At 39.7% G+C, this 19,461-nt stretch overlaps 1 protein-coding gene across 2 annotated transcripts in view; it reads right to left on the bottom strand.

The window, feature by feature from the left end:
* Positions 1–2,930, bottom strand: part of COLQ (collagen like tail subunit of asymmetric acetylcholinesterase) — an 89,583-nt gene extending 86,653 nt beyond the window's left edge. For both annotated transcript variants that reach the window (XM_075271455.1, XM_075271456.1), the window contains exon 1: positions 2,655–2,930. In XM_075271455.1, the coding sequence (XP_075127556.1) occupies positions 2,655–2,760 (106 nt within the window). In that variant the 5' untranslated portion in view covers positions 2,761–2,930. The remainder of the gene's footprint in view (positions 1–2,654) is intronic.
* Between the last annotated feature and the right edge of the window lie 16,531 nt (positions 2,931–19,461).

Raw genomic sequence — 19,461 nt, 5'->3', positions numbered from 1 at the left:
ACATCTTGTATGAAAAAAAGGGCCTGGTTGAGATCCAAGAGGTCAAAGTTATGACGCTATGTGCCAAAATTCTGTAGGGAACCAGTACCTAGGTGGCAAAGAGGAACAAGTTTAAGCACCAACTTTTGAAAGACAGCTCCTGCTGGATCAATGCATGGTTTTCAAAAAATCTGGGTATAATAACCAAGTTAGAATAACCCCTCCAAAAGGAAGAGGGATCCATCTGCAGTCAGCTGCTTCGAAGTCATTGCCAGTGAAGGGTACTGGCTGGCTGTGTGAGGGGTCTAGACGCAGGACAGAAGGGGTACTCTGTCTCATTAGGAGGAAGAGTAAAACAGACATCTGGAATTCCACCCACTCCATAAAGCCCTCACTCCAGCATTTCTACTATAGAAAACTAGGGAATGGACATCCATACTGTATGCATATGTATAGCCTTGTTTAAATATAGACACATTTTGCTTAAATTCCTTGTTACTGATCACACAACAGAAAATGTTGGAAAGATCCAACCTAAAATAAGGAACAGCACATTCAACTCACAACCAGCTTTGGTTCAGGAAGCCTCTTCCTAGTTCTGGAAGCTGAAAGCCAATGCCCCTGCTGTTTGGCACTGGATACCAATGCAGTACCAGTAATATATTTTAATCTTGGTAGCACTTTCTCAATCAGTACTGAATAAATCACAGGTAATGAAAAATATCCATTGCACAAAAGGCTCAATGATATCATAACCATCAACACCATCACTGCAACTACGATGTTACATGAAAATAATGAAATATTACCAAATCCATACATAGTATAACAAAAAGTCAATACTTTCTCTGACTAGAAAGCCTAATAAAACCATAAACAAATAGCATTGTCTCATTATGGAATATAACACAAAAATATCTTTGCTTTCTAGGAATATGACTCCAGCACAAGGCTGTATCCAAGTCTTGGTGTCTTCACTCACAATCTCATTATCCATTTAGGATTCCAAGAGAACAGAATAGAAAATTAGAAATAGTATAACATCCGAAGGAGTAGTACCCCCTATGCTACTGTCTACACTCACTATAATGAAAATGACAAGACACTGCATCAGTAGCTGCATCAATAGTAAGATTAGGGGGAGAATGTTTCCTATGATCTACATGTGGAGCTCTCAAATTCTGTCAAAAGCTGATGCAGTGGACTTAAAAAAATAATTATATTATAAATAAATAAATATATATATATCAATATATAGTAAAATATAAATAAATATATATATATATATATATATATATATATATCAGATATGTAATTTAATACAAAGAAGTAATACAACTGTAAATAAACTATATCCATCACAATGACAATCATATACCCTCCCAGCACCATCGTGTCAAGGGGGGACAAATTTTTGAATACTGTCATATACTCACAAGTTTAAAAGTTAGAAAAAATGGCACCCATGGCATGACACATGTACAATTCCCAAGTCATTTTAAACACAATTCCTTGCCTTACACCACTTTATGGCAGATGTTCTTGCACATTAGTATGGCATATAACAGCACACATCTATTAAATTTGGCACATTTACCAGCTCAAGTAAAGAAACCCCCTTTCTGTCAATACTGCAAATCTGTCAAAGCTAAAACATCATTCCAATAGCACTCTATTCTCAATGCAATGCTACTATCTCCACCTATGGTGTCTTTATAGCTTAATGCTCCAATCATATAATAATGAAGAGAGTTAAAACCAATCTTCAACAGGTCAGATCAATCCTCATTCCCGAAAAGTCACCATGTATAACGCACCCTAAGAAAAAACAGCTAAATCAGAAGTGTACATTCATACGTGACAGATTTACATACATTTCTGTGACTTTCCATTCAAGTTAATGTGGGTTTGCAGAAATGAATGCGCATGCGGCAGAAGCAATCACATTCAGGTGAATGGGAAGAATATTTCAGTTGCAGAAATTTCTGTAATGAACCTGCCCAGTGTGAATACGACCCCATATGGACTTGCACTGCAGTGGAGAATCCGTTTGTAACATAATATATAATCCATTCTGCCTGATGAACTTCATTGTTTTCTCGTATTTACATATAAATGATTATACAACATATTAGGTTATTTTTTTATGATTTTTTTGCAATCAATACCATTTCTATGAAATTAGTTACAGATCAATAAAAGACAATACAGGATCATTTGCCTATAAGGCTTTCTCATCCTTACATAACCATCCCAGTATGATAATCTCTGCAGAGAGTAAACCAGTACAAATGACCAGCTGTATAGCAGATCCCAGTCCATAGAATATACTATATACTGCATTACAAGTATGGCTCCTGTGATAGACATTCCCATGCATAGTTTATTAGGATGAATGGGTTTGGGGTCTCCTTATAATAAGCCTGATGTGATATTTCCCTGTCTATTGTGCCACTTTGCATTGAGTCTTGTAATAAGGTTATTAATAGAGATCATTGTCTTTCCTATATCTAATCTCTGGCTACCCCAGACCAAAATAGAAGTAGTGTAAGCATGCAGAGAGCCCTGCAGCCCATGGGGGGTCCCAGTGCTAATGCAGCCCCTATGATGGGTATGCAGAGGGGTCTGCAGCCAGGATGGCACATGCAGAGGAATTACAGAAAACTGCTCCTTACCTGCAGGAATTGGGAAGACACTGTCACTGAAGGAAGTCTGCGAGAGGATGAAACAGAAAAAGAGCTGGAGGTAAAATCCCATTGCCATGAGTCTGAGCACAAGCATGTTGGCAAGAAGAGCCGGTGAGCCCAGGCTGAGGGGGATGTGTGTGCAGGAGTGAGTGTGTGTGCCAGTGTGTCTGTGTGCGCCCTGCTGCCTCCACCCAGTGGGTGGGTGTGTGTGTGAGTGCTGCCGCCTGTGGCTGCCACCTTGAGTGTGTGAGTGACACTTGCTGTGAGTGTCTGCTGCAGTGCTCAGTCCCTGCTGTCAGTGAAGTACATGTATGTCAGTGTGACCCTCCCGTCTGTCTGTCTGTCCGTCCGCACTGAGGACATTTCTCAATGGCAACCCCACAGCAGGGATATATTTAACTCACACAGCTCGGCTGTCTATTGAATTATGGCTCAGAAAGGGGACCCCTCCGACCAGCAAATGCACAAGACGTATTTTTACCTCAGAGTATCACGTCTAGGTAATACAAACTAGGAAGCGGCCATGAATCACTGCGGAGTCTGCGTCACCGCCAAAACCCTGACAGGAATAACTATTACCTGCCCCAAAAACGGGCCTGACAGGAAGGTGACCCTCATGTTCTCAGTGTCACCCTAGGGGCTCAAGTAGATCTGGGGTTGAGCGGATATCGTCACTAAAATAGGGAGAGAACCACCATTATATTATTAGTCTTATTATATTAGTATATCTACTTCTCCTCCACCTGTAACATAAGAGAGCTGATACCTACAGGAGATTGATGTAATACTCCAAAATAACCTTTTGGGAACCTTAATCATTTGCTTATGGACCAAAGAATTTAGATTTTTTTTTTTAATGCTTTATGCCAACATGTCCAACCGTATATATCTTATTGTTGACAGAGTGACCCTGGGTTCACACCGTCGCCCGGTTTCCGTCTTCTGCCAACAGCGAAACCGTTTTTTTTTTAACCGGACACAGTACTGAATGTCCGACTTTGTGTCTGGTTAAAAAAAATGGTTTCGCCGCAGAGAGCACAAAACGCTCATCGGCGCTCACAGCCGGACACTTTTCAAACCCATTCAAATGAATGGGTTTGAAAAATGACTGCAAGTTTCCGTCTCCTGCCCAGTTTCGGGCAGGAAACGGAAACCTGCATAACGTAGACCCCGGGCGCAGATGTGAACGAGCCCTTAGGCTATGTTCACATCTTTGCTCAATATCCGTATGGCAAAGATCTGTCAGGAATCGCCAAGTGCTGTAAGACTAAGTTCTTCACTGCAGAAACTGCTGGAAATTGGGAGAGAAAAGTGCTGCACAGAGGACCTTTCCCTACCTCCAGAGGTGTAGCTAGGGGTTGAGCACGGGGGGGCAAACATATCCAAGTGGGTCCCCAACTTAGGTATACCAATATTATCAGTATACGGTGACCGTAGAGTGGTATATATCGTCTTTACACAGGTCTCTGCAGACGATTAAGGGTGCATTCACATGGAGTTTTGAGGCGCTGTTTTTGCCACAATAGCTCGTGTAAAGAATCAGCGCTGCAAAACAGAATCCCATTGTTCAATGGGTTCCGTTTTACCCACGGTACACATTGAAATCAATTGGAGGCTTTTTTACCCATTGATTTCATTGTGTACCGCGCGTAAACCGGAACCCATTGAACTCAATGGGATTCTGTTTTTGTAGCGCTAATTCTTTACACGAGTTATTGTGGCACAAAACAGCGCCACAAAACTCCGTGTGAATGCACCCTAAGTCTTAGGCCCCACGGTCCGTAAACGCAGTGATAAAGCGCTGCGGGAAGAACCGCTGCGTGATCGCATTGCGGTTCTTTCCGCAGCGCTTTGAAGAGAAAGTTCACAGAGTTTTCCTCTGTGGACTTTCTCTTAACATTATAACTACGGGAAAGCCGCCGGTGTTTCCGTAGATATAATTGACATGCTGCGGTTTGCAAAGCCGCAACGGCTTTGCAAATCGCAGCGTGTCTGCGCTGCAATCTTTTCCGCAAAGTGGGGATGGGATTCGCATGAATCCCATCTACTTTGCCAGCACTGTACAACGCCGCGATTTTTCCCGCAGCGTCTCCACTGCAGGCAAATTGCGGCATTTTTGGCCCGTGGGGCCCCGGCCTAAAGGTCCATTTACATACAGGAAAATGGTGAGGAATTTGGTGTGGAATTTCAGCGCTGAAAAAAAAGCCTCCCATTGACTTCGATGGGTTCCTTTTTCTGCTTTTTTTCAGCGCTGAAATTTCACACCAAATTCCTCACCATTTTCCTCCCTGTGAATGGACCCTTAGGTGAATTCAGGACAGTAGCATTTTGTGACTTACCAGTGATATCTCTGACTAATCATTCACATTTTCATTCCATTTCTTTTCCATCTGGATCTCCATGACCACTTCTTTCAATCTCTGAAAAGTTTGCAACATAGACATGTTTGGCTGTGGAAACACAGCTTTTTTTTTTGTTGCAGATTTTCTTACAGTTTTTTTAGCCAAAGCCAGAACTAGATTGAACATAAGATAGAAGTATAAGAGCTTCCTTTATATTTTCGATTCTTTTTGTAGCCATTCTTAGCTTTGGCTCAAAAATCCACTACAAAATCTGCAACAAAAACAGCTGCATTTCTGCAACGCAATACTTTAGCCTAAGGCTGGGCCTCACATGACGTAAATGTTTTGGTGTGGTATAAACACTGCAGAAAAACTGCTGTGTTTTACAGTTCCTGCAAAATGGATGGGATTTTAGCGAATTCCATCCACGCATTGCGGAAAACTACGCGGAGTGGACATGCTGTGATTTCCCAAACCATTGCAGTTTTGGAAATCACAGCAGTCAATTATACCTACGGAAATGCTGGCGGTTTCCCTATAGGTATAATGGAAGCAGAAAGTCTGCAGAGGAAATATTGAAAAGCGCTTCAAGAAAAACCACGATTCGTTTCTGCCGTGGTTTTTCCTGCAGCGTTTTTTTGCTGCAGCCCGTAACGTGGGGCCTTAATCTTAATAAAGTTCAAGTGGCACCTTAAGTAACCATCCTTTAAACTTATAATTTGTTTTTTAACTTATCTATTTATTAGTGTGTATACTGCTTTCTATCACCTGTCACACCAAACACTTGATTCCTGTGCCCCTTTTTGTGTGTAAATATGTATTCTTTAAGAAATTGTTTCATACCATACCTGATGAAGAGACCTAATAGTCTTGAAAGCTTGCAATCTGTCATCATTTTTATTAGTCATTAAAAAGGTATCAACTACTGTGGACTCCCAATCTTTATATTTCATATCCACTGGCTAATACGGTACAAAGATATATTTTTCCTTCTAGATCAGATGTCTAACTCGCCAAGGTTCACATCAGCCTGTCACATCACATTGTCTTCAAAGAGATGTTAGTAATTCTGTGACTATATAAATGTAGCTCTGCCAGTCAGGGGTTAATTCATTTATAGTCCGTTGAAGGCAACAATAAGGCTGATGCTAACATTGTTAATACACATAGGTAACAGTGTCCTAATTATATCCCCCCTCCCACAAGTAACTGTACCCTCATAGGAGATATTGTCCTATTTGTCCCCCAAATAGATATTGGTGACCCCCACAGGGCGACTGCAGTGACCACTTTAGCTGTTGTTGGCTGTAAGGTTCACAGCACTCCCCTGCTATATAGTACTGGAGACTTTCAGGTCGAAGACAGAACAAAGTGATGTCACGTAATGTGGCTTACTAGCTCCCAACACATAATATGGCCCCCTTTTAACCCCGCGCAGCTTGAGACCCACTTTTTTGCCCACACACAGTATATGGCCCTGTTTTATTTTTCTTCACTCCCACAGAGTATATGAACCCCTTTTTTGACCCCGCACATTATATAACCTTCGTTTTTGCCCACACAAAGTATATGACTAGCGACTGATGATTTACTCACCTATCCTTACTCTTGTCCAGGTCGGCCTCCACTGCCACAACCAGGACGTGCTGTATAAGACTCTGAAAATGCCAAGATGTAACGTAACATCCTGTCGTTCTTCAACATTGTGATGCAATGTGCATCCTAGAGGCGGCAGCAGAATCTGGCTTGGACAGGAGCATGGCTAGATGAATAAATTATCGTCTCTGTGGGTGACAAATCATCATTTCCAGGACTCATCCGCCCAACGGCGGTCACACCAAATATATGATACTTGAATTATTTGATTTGATTTAGATTTGTCTTGTTTATTTGCTATGCATTTTGTTAATTAGTTATTATTATTATTATTATTATTATTTGACAGAAATAAACAACTAACACTTTTATTTTTAAAAGCATTCTTACTTTGCAGAATTTTTTCCACACCTGCCTAACATTTTTGCACAGTACATCACATGATCATGTGTACAGAACTAGGACATGAGCCTGAAAAATAGTTTACAACTGTGGGAGTACTGCTGAAAGTCCAGCGACAAACAGGCGTTCCTTGTGATTTATCAGAAGTCCACTCCTTACCCAGATGCATGCAGTAGAAAGGGTATATTACCCCACAAAGGTCATATAGCATATTATGTATTTTTGCTAAAATTGCTTTTAGATTTCTGGGTAAGAAATTTTCTTGTATGTGCAGTGGGTAGTATATGTGCTACTAAACCAGTCTCTAGCTCCTTTGGGTACTGGATAAATATGTGTGCAGTGAGCTCCCTCAGGCAGCTAGAATTGTGACATCTCATGCTATAGCTGTGTGAAAGGAGTCATTCTGCTAGGACTGTGAAGGTTATAATCATGTAATGTATGAAAAAAACATTGTTATCCTTACAAGCTGAATGCTAGATATAGTTGCTTATACTTGAAACTGCTATAATGTTACATCATAAGATGGCGCCTGTATCCAAGATGGATGCAAGAAAAACAAATACTTGGCTTGCTGCCACAAGACAGCACCCCAAGGTCAACATGCAGAAACGGGACCAGCTGGCTATATATGGCACTGCATAAACTTTTTCTATTTGATTGAGATGTACCATACCAATCAGGAATGAATATGAAAACTTACGTTGTTGTATCACTTCCTTTCTCTGATACTATTTAACTCTGTGTTCTCAATAAAAAGTGCGTCAGTATACATTTTAAGCTGAGGAAAGAATGAATACCAACACAGAGTGGAGTGATTTCTTGACCGCCGGCCCTCAGCCTTATTAATTAGGATGACGACAGTTACCCGAGATTATTGGTCAATTAGTCATAAACGCGACAATGGCCTTATCAGGACAATTTATGTGAGCACTTTCATTGGACTCGGTGGAGTAACTACCGGGGTAGCAGTGGTAGCGGCTGCCACAAGGCCCACCAACCTCACAAACACTGCTATCATTATACTCTGGGGTCTTTATGCATCGCGATGCAGGCCTGGCTCACGTGACATCTGTACCAACATTGAAGATGGCCGAAATCAGTGGGAGTATGCCAGAGCCCAGGAGAGGTAAGTAACATTGTTTGTTATGTTTGTATCCTCCCCAGGTCTCCGATCATTATACTCTGGAGTCTGAAAAGTCAAATGTTCGTCTTGGGCCCCAGCCATTCCTAGTTGTGCCACTGATTGGACTGTATGTGAGACAGTGTAGGGTGTAGTAGTTTGGAGCAATGGATCTACCCTCTGTGATCCAGATTGCTCAACTGCATATTGTGAAATAAAAGAATATGTTGACAACAGAGGCACACATTTTATTGGAGAAATATCCATTTTATTCAGAGTCTGACCTATCTAACTGTTGCTGCTTTATAATGCTCCATCCTGGTGACAGACTCCCTTTAAGCTGTACTGAGCATGCATCTCTTGTGCATGCGTGACTGGTGCATGCGTGTCTCATGTCATCCTACACCCAGAAGCAGAGGAGGCCAGAATTATACAGTTTTGTTTTATCTTCATTGTCTGTCTTGTCTCTTCAGCATGAAGCCGGCCTATTGTATCCATGTGTAGGATGACGTGAGGCGCGCACGTGCAGGACTCAGAAGGAGGCAAGTCAGCGCTGTTGAGGTCACTGTTGCCAGAGAAGCCATTTATTACCCAAGTTCTCTAATGGCTTGCAACAAAAAACCTTGGATCTCATGTACAGTCACTAGTACAGTCAATAGTTCAAGTGGAGGGGAGCTTAATGCCGTAATCCCCTAATTTCTGTCTGTCTTTCTGTCTATGACTATACAATACCAGACTGTCCTACATGAATTGCTCTCTTATCCATCAGGGTGTCTAAAATGGGTCTTTTATCATAGACACACTGTTGTTTTGTTGTCTATAGTGAAATAGATATGAGTCAGTATGATCTATTTTTGTGTAATTGTAAATACCACTGCCTGAGAATTAAGGACTGGGAAGTTAAATATAAACTAGATGACACTGCACTACATTATTGTAAAACACAAAAGTACACTGCTTGCCTGTTGAGTTTCCAAAACCAAAACCCAGCAACTGGGAATACTATTTATGAGTCTTCATTAAGTGGACACATTTAGAACAAAGGGCTTTTAAGTGCATGTATAAACGGTGACTTGTGGTTCCATTGTTCAGCATTTGTAGATGATGATCCTATTACAGTAAGTAATATGCATCTTCATATAGAATCATATGAATAACCTTATGGGTGCAAAGTGTCAGGAAATACTGATGGCAGGACAGACAGCAACAACAGAGAGCCCTGTACAAGAATAGCGCTCGTATAGACAAAAGTAATGGGATACATGCACATGACAGGGAAAAGAATTAACAATAAAAATGGGTAAAATTGTCAGTTATTAACTGTTTTCTATCATTGTGTCAGTTTTATTTTTTATACATTTTATAAAATTTTACAATAAAGTGGAAAAGTTACAATCTTAACTCAAACAAAGATAAAGAGGGTATATCATATCCTTGCAGATCTGCAGTATTATATACTGCTAGAAAGCTGGCAGTGCGCTGAATTTAATGCACTGTCAGCTCTACCGATGCCAGAGATATTGGGGCCGTTACCCCTCCACTTTTTAGAAGGGCGTGTGTTACAGCCCCATGCAGTGGTGAACCTAGTCTCTCTGCTGCCTTAGGCGGATTATCAAAAGACGCCCCCTCCCGGTATTGAGTCTGGGGCGGGGGGGTGTGTGTGTTGTTAATCTTTTGATCATCTGCCTCATACAGCGGGGGGTTGGGGATGCTAGCGGTAACATTACAATAAATACATTGTAGTAATATTTTGTGCAGTAATACTCACAGGAGACGTCTTCCCACATTTCCCATCTCTTCCCTTTGGACCGCCATGCCCACTTTTTGCAGCTGTGACTTGACTCTGAAAAGTTTGAAACACAGACATCTTTGGCTCCTCACTTGTCCCCCTTGTGTGCCCCCTTTTCAGTTTCTGGTGCAGATTTTACTCCCCTGACTGAGGGAAGGATAAAATTTCGCACTGCGGAAGTCATGTTAAAAGTTGAGTGTCTGCATTCCGAAAAAATTTCATTTTTTGTTATTGAGAAATCATCACTGCTTGAATAAAAATATCTGAAATTTTCCAGCACTCCAAGTGTGACGTTCTTTCTCCAAAGTAGGTGAGGGTAGAGACTGGTCGGCTGGTGTTTTGGTGACAGTAGTGTTGGAGGTTGTAGGCCTCATATTCATCTCACCAATTTCCCTAGATTTCACCTAGACCCTACGTTTACACAACAAGAATCTCTTACTGCATTCCTCTATACCCTCACCTACTGTTTCTATCCCTCTTCCCTAATAGATTGTAAGCCTTTGCGGCAGGGCCCTCCATCTCACTGAGCCTGTTGGTCACTGTTAGTATTTGTTTTGTATATTTTGTGTACTGTATGTAAACCCTCAAATGCCATGCCAAATGCTTCCACCTCTACATACAGCAGATTTGGTGGCTAAAGCAGCTGATCGATGAGAGGTGCTGACTAATCTTGATGACAACTCCTTTAATGTTCTGTATAGTATAAGGCCTAACTACTTTGTTATTGACTTTTCGGGTTAAAATGATTAAATGATAACGTAAAAACAAGCAGATATTTTGTTTTCGAGACATTAGTTTAATGAGTGATGATAATTTTCTTCTCTCTAATGTTTCAGTTGTGACTTTTCAAAAAGTATAAAATGTCAATTAGGAAAAGATATCATGTATATAAAGGAATTGAATTGAAAAAGCTATCAGTCTATTAAAATATACACTTCCCACACTACAATATATGTAATATATTTACATTTAAAGTGACAGAACCACAATCTGCGCATGAAATCCATCATAGTGTGATTTCTCATCAAACTCTGACCAAGTATTAGAAATGACATTGAGTAACAACCTACTCAACTAATATTTGTGGGGTTAAATAGATAGCTATTGATTTTCCACCTGGGGTTGTTAGAACACTATTAATGTATAGCATTATAAATAACAACATAATATGCATCCCTTTCTGTACAGCCCTGGAAAATGCCAAAATGAAGCTGGATTAGCTTCAGCTGTTATCCTCTACTTAGAAGAGGAACTTGACATACCAGTGAGATTAGTCAACTGGAGGAAGTTCAACTTGGAATATCTCAAACAATGGGTGGAGACCAGGAGACTTCATAAATGCTACTACATGATAGTATAGATGGATTAAGGTGTTTAGTTATTAGAAATTGGGTATTATAGATTGTTGCTCTAGTCACTGTTAAAATACTAAACTATAACATATTGCTCAATTTATGTAATATTTAACTTATTTTTTACACCCTCTGTTTACGTGACTAAGTAGTAGATAAAGGTGAAAGTGTTGATATTGGGTTCTCAGTGGGCAAACGTGGAAATTCTGCAGTGTTTTTTTTCTGAAAGAAGAACATGGTCTGTTTTGTTTTTGTTTTTTTTGTTTTTTTTAGTGGTGATACAACTCCTGGGATCCCATAAGTCTCTCTCTGTTTTCAACCTTTGTATTGCAGGTGACTTTGTACAGTGACAATGTAGTCAGGACTCGCTAAGTCACCTGAATCAGGTTAGAAAATAGAAACCACTTTTGGAGATCACAGAAGACATAATACATTGCAGTACATATGTATTGTTGCATATTATGCTAGTGATTCAACTTTGTAATGTTATGATACTCTAGACGGGCTTGAAAAAAATAATGAAAACATCTGTAAAAAGCAAAAAAAAAAAACAAAAAAAAAAAAAAAAACAGTAAATGCCATAGAAACTGGAATAAAAAGTGAACAAAAAGTCTTATGAATCTAAAGATAAAACCAATTAAAACTGTAGATAATACCACATAAAGAGCCCTCAAACAGCTCTATTGTTGGAAAAATGAAATAATGTTATGGTTTTCAGAATATGTCAATCCAAAAACAAATGATTTTGAAACAATTTTCTTAAAAAAGGGTGTTTTTTGTAAATGTAGTAAAACATCCTTAACATATTTGGCATTGCCTTCATGTTATCACACAAAATAAGTTTTTATATATTGTTTTTACCATTAAATAAGTGGTGCACAATTAATAGAGGAAAAAAATAGCAGAATTGCTGTATATTTCTACTCTGCCTCAGAAAATGTTTTAAAAATCATTGTTATCTGTACTTTTAAAATGGTGTAAGTGAAAAATACAAGTAATCCCCTAAAAATTTAGCCCTCAACAAAAAGATTAAGGGTCAAATCACACTTTTTGGTCAGGATTTTGACATGGGATCCGTATCAAATTCCACCTCCAAAAACTGCCTCACAATAGAGTCCTATGTATTCTGCTAGCGGAAAAAAAGAAGCGACATGACCTTTCTTCAGGATTCCACCTGAAAAAACCAACGGGAGTAAAAGGGAAGCGGAAAAACAGCTAGCAGTTTCTTAATTCCTGAAGCGGTTTTTTTCCTCTTCAAAATCCTCGCCAAAAAGCTTTTTAAATTGTGACAATGAAAAAGAAGAAAATTAAGTCTTTCTCCAAAATAAAGGTCAAAATAGGCCCAGTCCTTAGAGGGTTAAGCAGTGCTGTGTGATTTAGGATAGTCCTTTGAGGGTGACACCTGACAGCTAAATTGCTTTTGTATCTTTGAATTCCTTTACTATATGAGTTGCCGACATTCCCTTCTTCTTTTTAACAAGCCTGTGACATTGAAAAACAATTGATGGTATTAGCTGAGAGATGATCTGGCAGGCGTCCAAACCAAACAACGATATGTGCATGACTTTATGAGGTTACCCTGATTCACCTTAGATTTGTAATTCTTGGATATTTGCCTTAACAACATACTGAGGCTCCTGGTACTTCAAAGTCACCTGCATTGAGAAATATTACACTATGAATTGCATAGTCAGCAATACACAATTTATTCGTCATTAAATTGACAATATAACTTCACACAAACTTTGAGCTACATACAGTCTTATGGAACTTGTACAATGTGATTGGTAGGGAGATTCATTATTTCTGTAACATCATATAAATGCTTGACATGATCAGAGCCGACTGCACATGCCCGGGCCACAAGAAAATTACCGCTTACACAGCTTACAATGTAAGCAGCCATTTTATTGTGGCCTGGGCATGCGCAGTCGGCTCTGCCTGTAGCCTAGAAAATTGAAAACCCAGGACGGAAGAAGATGCGCAGAGAGGCGGGCTCCTGAAGAAGATGGAGGCGTCACTGGAGAGATCTCTTGCAGCATTGGGGATGCCCCCAGTGCTGTTTGAGCGCTGGGGCCTGCCCCCAGTGCTGCGAGAGAACTCATTTGCGTACCGAAGAAAACCCAGATTTCTATCGAATGGCGGCGCAGAGAAGACATCTAAAGGTAGGAGACCAATAACCTTTCTTAAGGCTATTCCGACATGTTATCGAGAAAAAAAGGGTATCCAATGATAGGATCCCTTTAACAATTATAACTTTCAAAACTTCAAGATCGATTTTCCAAAAAATAGGTTGTGTGGAGATAGAACCCTTTTGATCTAACACAGCGACATGTTGATTTTCTCTTGAATGTATCTATTCGGCAATAATGGACTCTTGTCTTATATAGAGCGGAGTGGTGACTTCCCTTTATGAACTTGGAATATCAGTGGTTAGCACTATTGTCTGGTAGCTCTATAATTCTAGGCCCATTTACTTGCATGAAGCAGCATTGTACCGCAGGAGGTTGTTAAGGGGATACAGAGCTTAATCATTACTGTAGCCCAGGGGTAGGGAACCTTTGGCTTTCCAGCTGCTGTGAAACTACAACTCCCAGCATGCTCCATTCACTTCCATGGGAGTTCCCAGAACAGCAGAGCCAGTATGCATGCTGGGAGTTGTAGTTTTGCAACAGCTGGAGAGCCGTACGTTCCCTACCCCTGCTGTAGCCCCTTAGCTTTTTGGGTTTGTGGGGTTCACAGAAATCAGACCCCCAGTGATCATACATTGATGACTTGCACATCTAATGTGCCATCACTTGTATACTAGTTTATTCTGATATATGCTGGATACAATACAGCCTTACTGCATGGATTATACTTAGCACATATAGAAGAAGATGTCTAACAAGATTACTGCAGTCAATTACAGGCAGGTGATTGATGATAAGACAGTTGTGTGGACTTGGCAGAGAACTGTTTTGCACGCAATGCCTCTTACCAATCGCAGACAGAGGGTTTTTTTTTTGTGCCACAGGCAACATATAATAGCAACAGACATATAGCAGTACATTGTATGAGTTATCAATGGATCACAAACTCAAAACTCCAGAGGTAGATAGATAGATAAATAAATATTTTGAAAAGTAAAAAAACTTCAAAAAATAAATTAAAGCTAAGATATAAAATTTTTAAAAGCCTTCTCTTCCTCAGATTTTTTATTATTATTATTTTGCTTACTTGTATAGCGCCATCACATTCCACAGCACCTTACAGAGAAATCATCAACACTGTCCCAAACTGGACTCACCATCTAAATTTCCTGTCAGTATGTCTTTGGAAATAAAATAAGAAACATTAGGTATTGATATGTCTGAAAATGCCCAAAGTATTGAAATATAAAAGTACTAACCTCTGCCCGTGACTTCGTCTGCGGGTTGTTGCATGAGCAGTGTAATATAGTATAACACCATAAATTCATAACAGTCATGAAGCCGTGTCATTTACCGGGATAAAAAGTAGCCTTTGTGTTAATCGAGGTTACAATCTATCTGTGTGCCAAACGTCATTCAAATCCGTTCAGCCGTTTTTGCGTGATTGACTAGCAAACACAAATATCCAAACATCTAAACTTTCACATTTATAAAATTAGTAGGATTTACTCTGTACAGTGATCATGATAAATCACAACATACAATCAGCCGGGTTCTGCCCTCACCCCCCAGTGTCTATATTTGTTACATACGGTTTGTGTTGCTTATTTTCTATATGCTTATTACATTTAAATCTCAGTAAAGATACAATATACTGAAGTGATATCCCAAACTACATATCACCAGTTTTTACTTGCCTCTCTTACATAGTTGAGTAGATGAAAATATAAAAAGTTATTCAGAATATGCCAAATTTTCTTCTAGGTTTAAATTTTTTTTTTGAAAGGTATTAGAACAAAGACTATATAAATCCGGTATTCTGTGATTGTAACATAAACATAGTGTGGGAATTTTATGCTTTCCTTCTGTCGTAGAGGAACATCATGGTGTCCATTTTGCCTTTTGTGCCAAATGTGCGCTACAACGCTCATTACACATCTTACTCTCCACAGTGTGATGTGAGATTTCTGCTGTGACTTATAATGGAAATCTAGCACAAATTCCCATTCTGGAATATATAGGATATATGGCTGATTTACGAAGAGGCTGGTACCTATTCATAAATCTCTCATTCCCTGTGCCTTTAGTAAGACTGATGCACTATACCGTAGTCTTAATAAATCTACCCCAATTTGTCATTTCTACCACACAAAAAAACAAAAATCCATTAAAAAAAAAAAAAAAAATCCAGCAATTGTGGTTTTTCCCAATTCCAGTCTATTTTTTCTAAATGTCAAGTATGGAATATTAGAGGCTGTCATTAAGAAGTACAATTTGCCCTGCCTAAAGCTCTCCTGTGGCTATGTTGAATGAAACATAAAAAACGTTAGAGCTATATAAAGATAGAGAGAAAAAAAAAAAACTTAAAAAAAAATTGCTGTGTCCTTAAGAGGTTAAATCCCATTCACGTAACTGGGCCTGACTTCCATTACTCCTAGCAAACAGCTAATTTTGCCACAGAGAAATGTATGCAATACATGGGGGACTTGGGACAGTCAGAAAGAGAAACATCTTGTAAGAATTACTGTCCTTTCTTGCCCAGAGATGGAACCCTTGAGATGTTTCTTTGGCAAGACCTGAGGTTAGTGTTTCTAAAGTGCTAAGTCAGTGAATTATTTAGACCATGGCATTTTTGCCTTCATAAAAATCCATCATTTATGATTTAACAGAATCAGATCCCAAGTCACTTCACAAGTAAAAACAGCAGTGTGTAGGGCGCTGTATAATCTTTCCAGACATACCTGTATTATTTTCCAACAATTTGTCATTTTAGAGAAATTAGCATTTTATTCTTATACAGATGAGCTTCTCAGTGGACCAGGGGATGGCTATATCTGCTTATGCGCTCATTTTCATCTGTCAATCCAGTTACACAATGATTGACAAGCACACTACAAAGTTTTTGATATAGGATCACTTGTGATTTGATAAAAAGCACATTTTCTCACCTATTCTTAAGTAAGTTAACCAGTTTTAGGCTAACATACATAACTAGCAAGATCCTTTACCATCTCCAGGATCGGACCCTCTTTCATTGTATGACTTTAGGTACCTGTGTTTGACCATCGCTTAAAATGATCACTCTAAGGCTGGGTTCACACAGGGATTTTTGGTCCGGAAACTGAGGCGGAGGCCGTGCTGTTTAATTTGCATATCAATAAAAGTGGTATATTTCAAAAATGCCGGCGCCGATCAATAAATAAAAGTTATGCCTGGAATAGCCTTTCCAAAGGCTATGAAAAGATATGTTTAGATAAAAATGCCAATGATAGAGCCCCTTTAAGACCAATGTAGAATAGGTGTGAATAGAATAGAATAGAATAGAATAGAATAGAATAGAATGTGTTTACATCTGAACAATAAAACTCTTGTAAGGCTGAAGCCTCCCGTTCTGAATACTCTGCGTTTTACAGTACCTGCAAAGTGAGTAGGATTCTGGCTTATCCCATCCACACATTGCAGAAAAAAATCTGCAGTGGAAAAGCTACATTTTCAAAAACATCCATCCATGTTTTTGGTTTCAATATGTTGGGCCTTAGCCAAGAACAGATCCATTTGAACACCCATTGATTTGAATGACTGTGTAAACTTCTCAGGTGCCATTGGTGTTGCTCAAACATTTTTTCCTTTGGCTTAGGTATTAAAGGGATTCTACCATTAAAAAACAATTTTTTCTAGATAACACGTCGGAATAGCCTTTAGAAAGGCTATTCGTCTCCCACCTTTGGAAGTGCTCTCCGCGCCGTTCGTTCGAAATACTGGTTTGTACCGGTATGCTAATTAGTTCTCTCGCAGCGATGGGGGCGTCCCCATTGCTGCTCGAGAACCGACTGCAGCGCCGCCTCTATGTTCTTCTGTATCCTCCCCTTCCTTCTTCAGCTTGATGTCGGACGCCTGCCCAGTACGCTCTGTTCGGCGAACTTTGTCGAACGTACTGCGCATGCCCGCGGCCATAGTGCCGACACCGCAATTTCGCGCATGTGCAGTAAAGTTCCTCAAAGTCTTCGCCGAACAGAGCGTACTGCGCAGGAGTCCGACATCAAGCTGAAGAAGGAAGGGGAGGATACAGAAGAACATAGTGGCGGCGCTGCAGTCGGTTTTCAAGCAGCAATAGGGACAACCCCATCGCATCTCCTGCGCTGGGGGATGCCCCCATCGCTGCGAGAGTACTAATTAGCATACTGGTACAAATCGGTATTTCGAACGAATGGCGCGGCGGAGAGCACTTCCAAAGGTAGGAGACGAATAGCCTTTCTAAAGGCTATTCCGACGTGTTACCTAGAAAAAATAGTTTTTTAATGGTAGAATCCCTTTAAGTATTTGACAACAGGCATCTGGTATGAAAGATACTGTAAGGATTTGAACATTTATAACCAGCACAGTTTCGGACTTCACAATTTGATCATCAGGAACGATATTTGTAGGACGTGCAAACAATGAACCTTGTTCAACTAAGTGATCAACTTCAGCATCTATTTTTGCACAGAGAGCAATTGGAGTAGGTCATGGTTTCATGCAGATCATAAGGTTTCTTGAGAGGAACAGCCTTTCACAATATGATATCACAAAGTGATATGCCATCTCAAAGTGATATCTTGAAGTGATGGGAGCACTGGAAATAGATAAGTTCTGTATTCGTCTATCTCCAGAGCTACCAGAGAATACATGGAGTGACAGGGAGTATAAGTGACCTATTGCTCAATCTGGATGGGAATACTAGACCTCTATTCTCAGCATTGTTTGGGGACTTAGCTTTCGACCCCCACCGATCATGGATCATCCCCTACTTCAAAATTTAGTGCAACTCCTTTAATCAAAATAGACCTAAGTTAGAGGTGGACTATTGATGTGAAAAGAGATAGGTCAACCATTATTTAGCATTTTACTTCATTCACTAGAATTACTTATGTACATTTGTGTCATTCTTCATAGCAATATCCTTTTTCTAGAGCCGATTTATTGCTTTGCTAAATTTGCATCTTATTCTTTATTTTGTGCAATGAGTACAAAGACTGATATATCCTTTTGGGCTCTTGAATAGAGGTATACTTTAAGAAAATTCTTTAGTTTAAAGAAACATGTATCATAAGCGTTAGAGTATTCTCACATACCAGAATTTGGTGCCGATTTTGAGGCAAATTCCATCTCAAAATCAGCAGCAAAGTCTTACCTAAATTTGCCTTCTATAGTTTTTAAAATAAAATGAATAGGAAAAGTCTATCAATTAAAAGACAGTTTGGTTATTCTGCCCTCTAGTGGACACCAGTATTAATGACATACTTTAGGAAAAGAAAATGGAAATATGCTCACCGTATTCATATCATAGTTGTCGCTCAAACACTAAGGCTAGGTTCATACTTGTGCTGAGCTCTCAGTCAATTGGGTCTGCCGTATTGAGAGCCTGTTCACTAAAACAGTGGTTACCTCAGACCCCATAGACTATAATGGGGTCTGCCATTTCTGTTGGGTTTCTGCCTTATTTATACTGAAACCGGTGGAGAGAAGCACATTAAGGTCATGGAGTGGCCTAGCCAGTCTTCAGACCTTAATCCCATAGAAAACTTTCACTGTTAAAATTAATCTACCCTTAAAATCATACTGTTCATGTCTTTGTCAGTGGGAAAACTTATTGGGTCCTATCTGCTGTGAGGCTCCCAATATTACAATCTCCAACAGTCCCATAGAAGTGAACAAAGCATCGATCTCACAATTGCAATGGCGCTTCACTGACAGGGAGGATGCAGGGGGATCACTGTGCGTAGGGGGTAAATGTCTGTAATAGGTTAACCACTTTAAGGACGTGTCCATTTTCTTTTTTGTGTGAGGTGTGGTATTTTTCCAATGCCACAATTTTGAGTAACATAAGTTATTGATTCAATTTTATGAACTCTTTCTGCAACAGCAACTTAGTTTGTTTCTGTTATACATTTTTGTCTGTGCACTGTGCAATATGAATAACATTTTACTTTAATTTGAGGATCAGTTCCATCGTGGTTACATAGACGTTATATGGAATTTTCTGTTGTACAGTGTGTATACCATGTTGTTAATGACAGCGGTGT

The sequence above is a fragment of the Leptodactylus fuscus genome, chromosome 4, assembly GCF_031893055.1.
Source record: "Leptodactylus fuscus isolate aLepFus1 chromosome 4, aLepFus1.hap2, whole genome shotgun sequence".
Taxonomy (NCBI): Eukaryota; Metazoa; Chordata; class Amphibia; order Anura; family Leptodactylidae; genus Leptodactylus; species Leptodactylus fuscus.
Note: the sequence above shows the minus strand (reverse complement) of the source record. Positions and strands in the feature narration are given on the sequence as shown.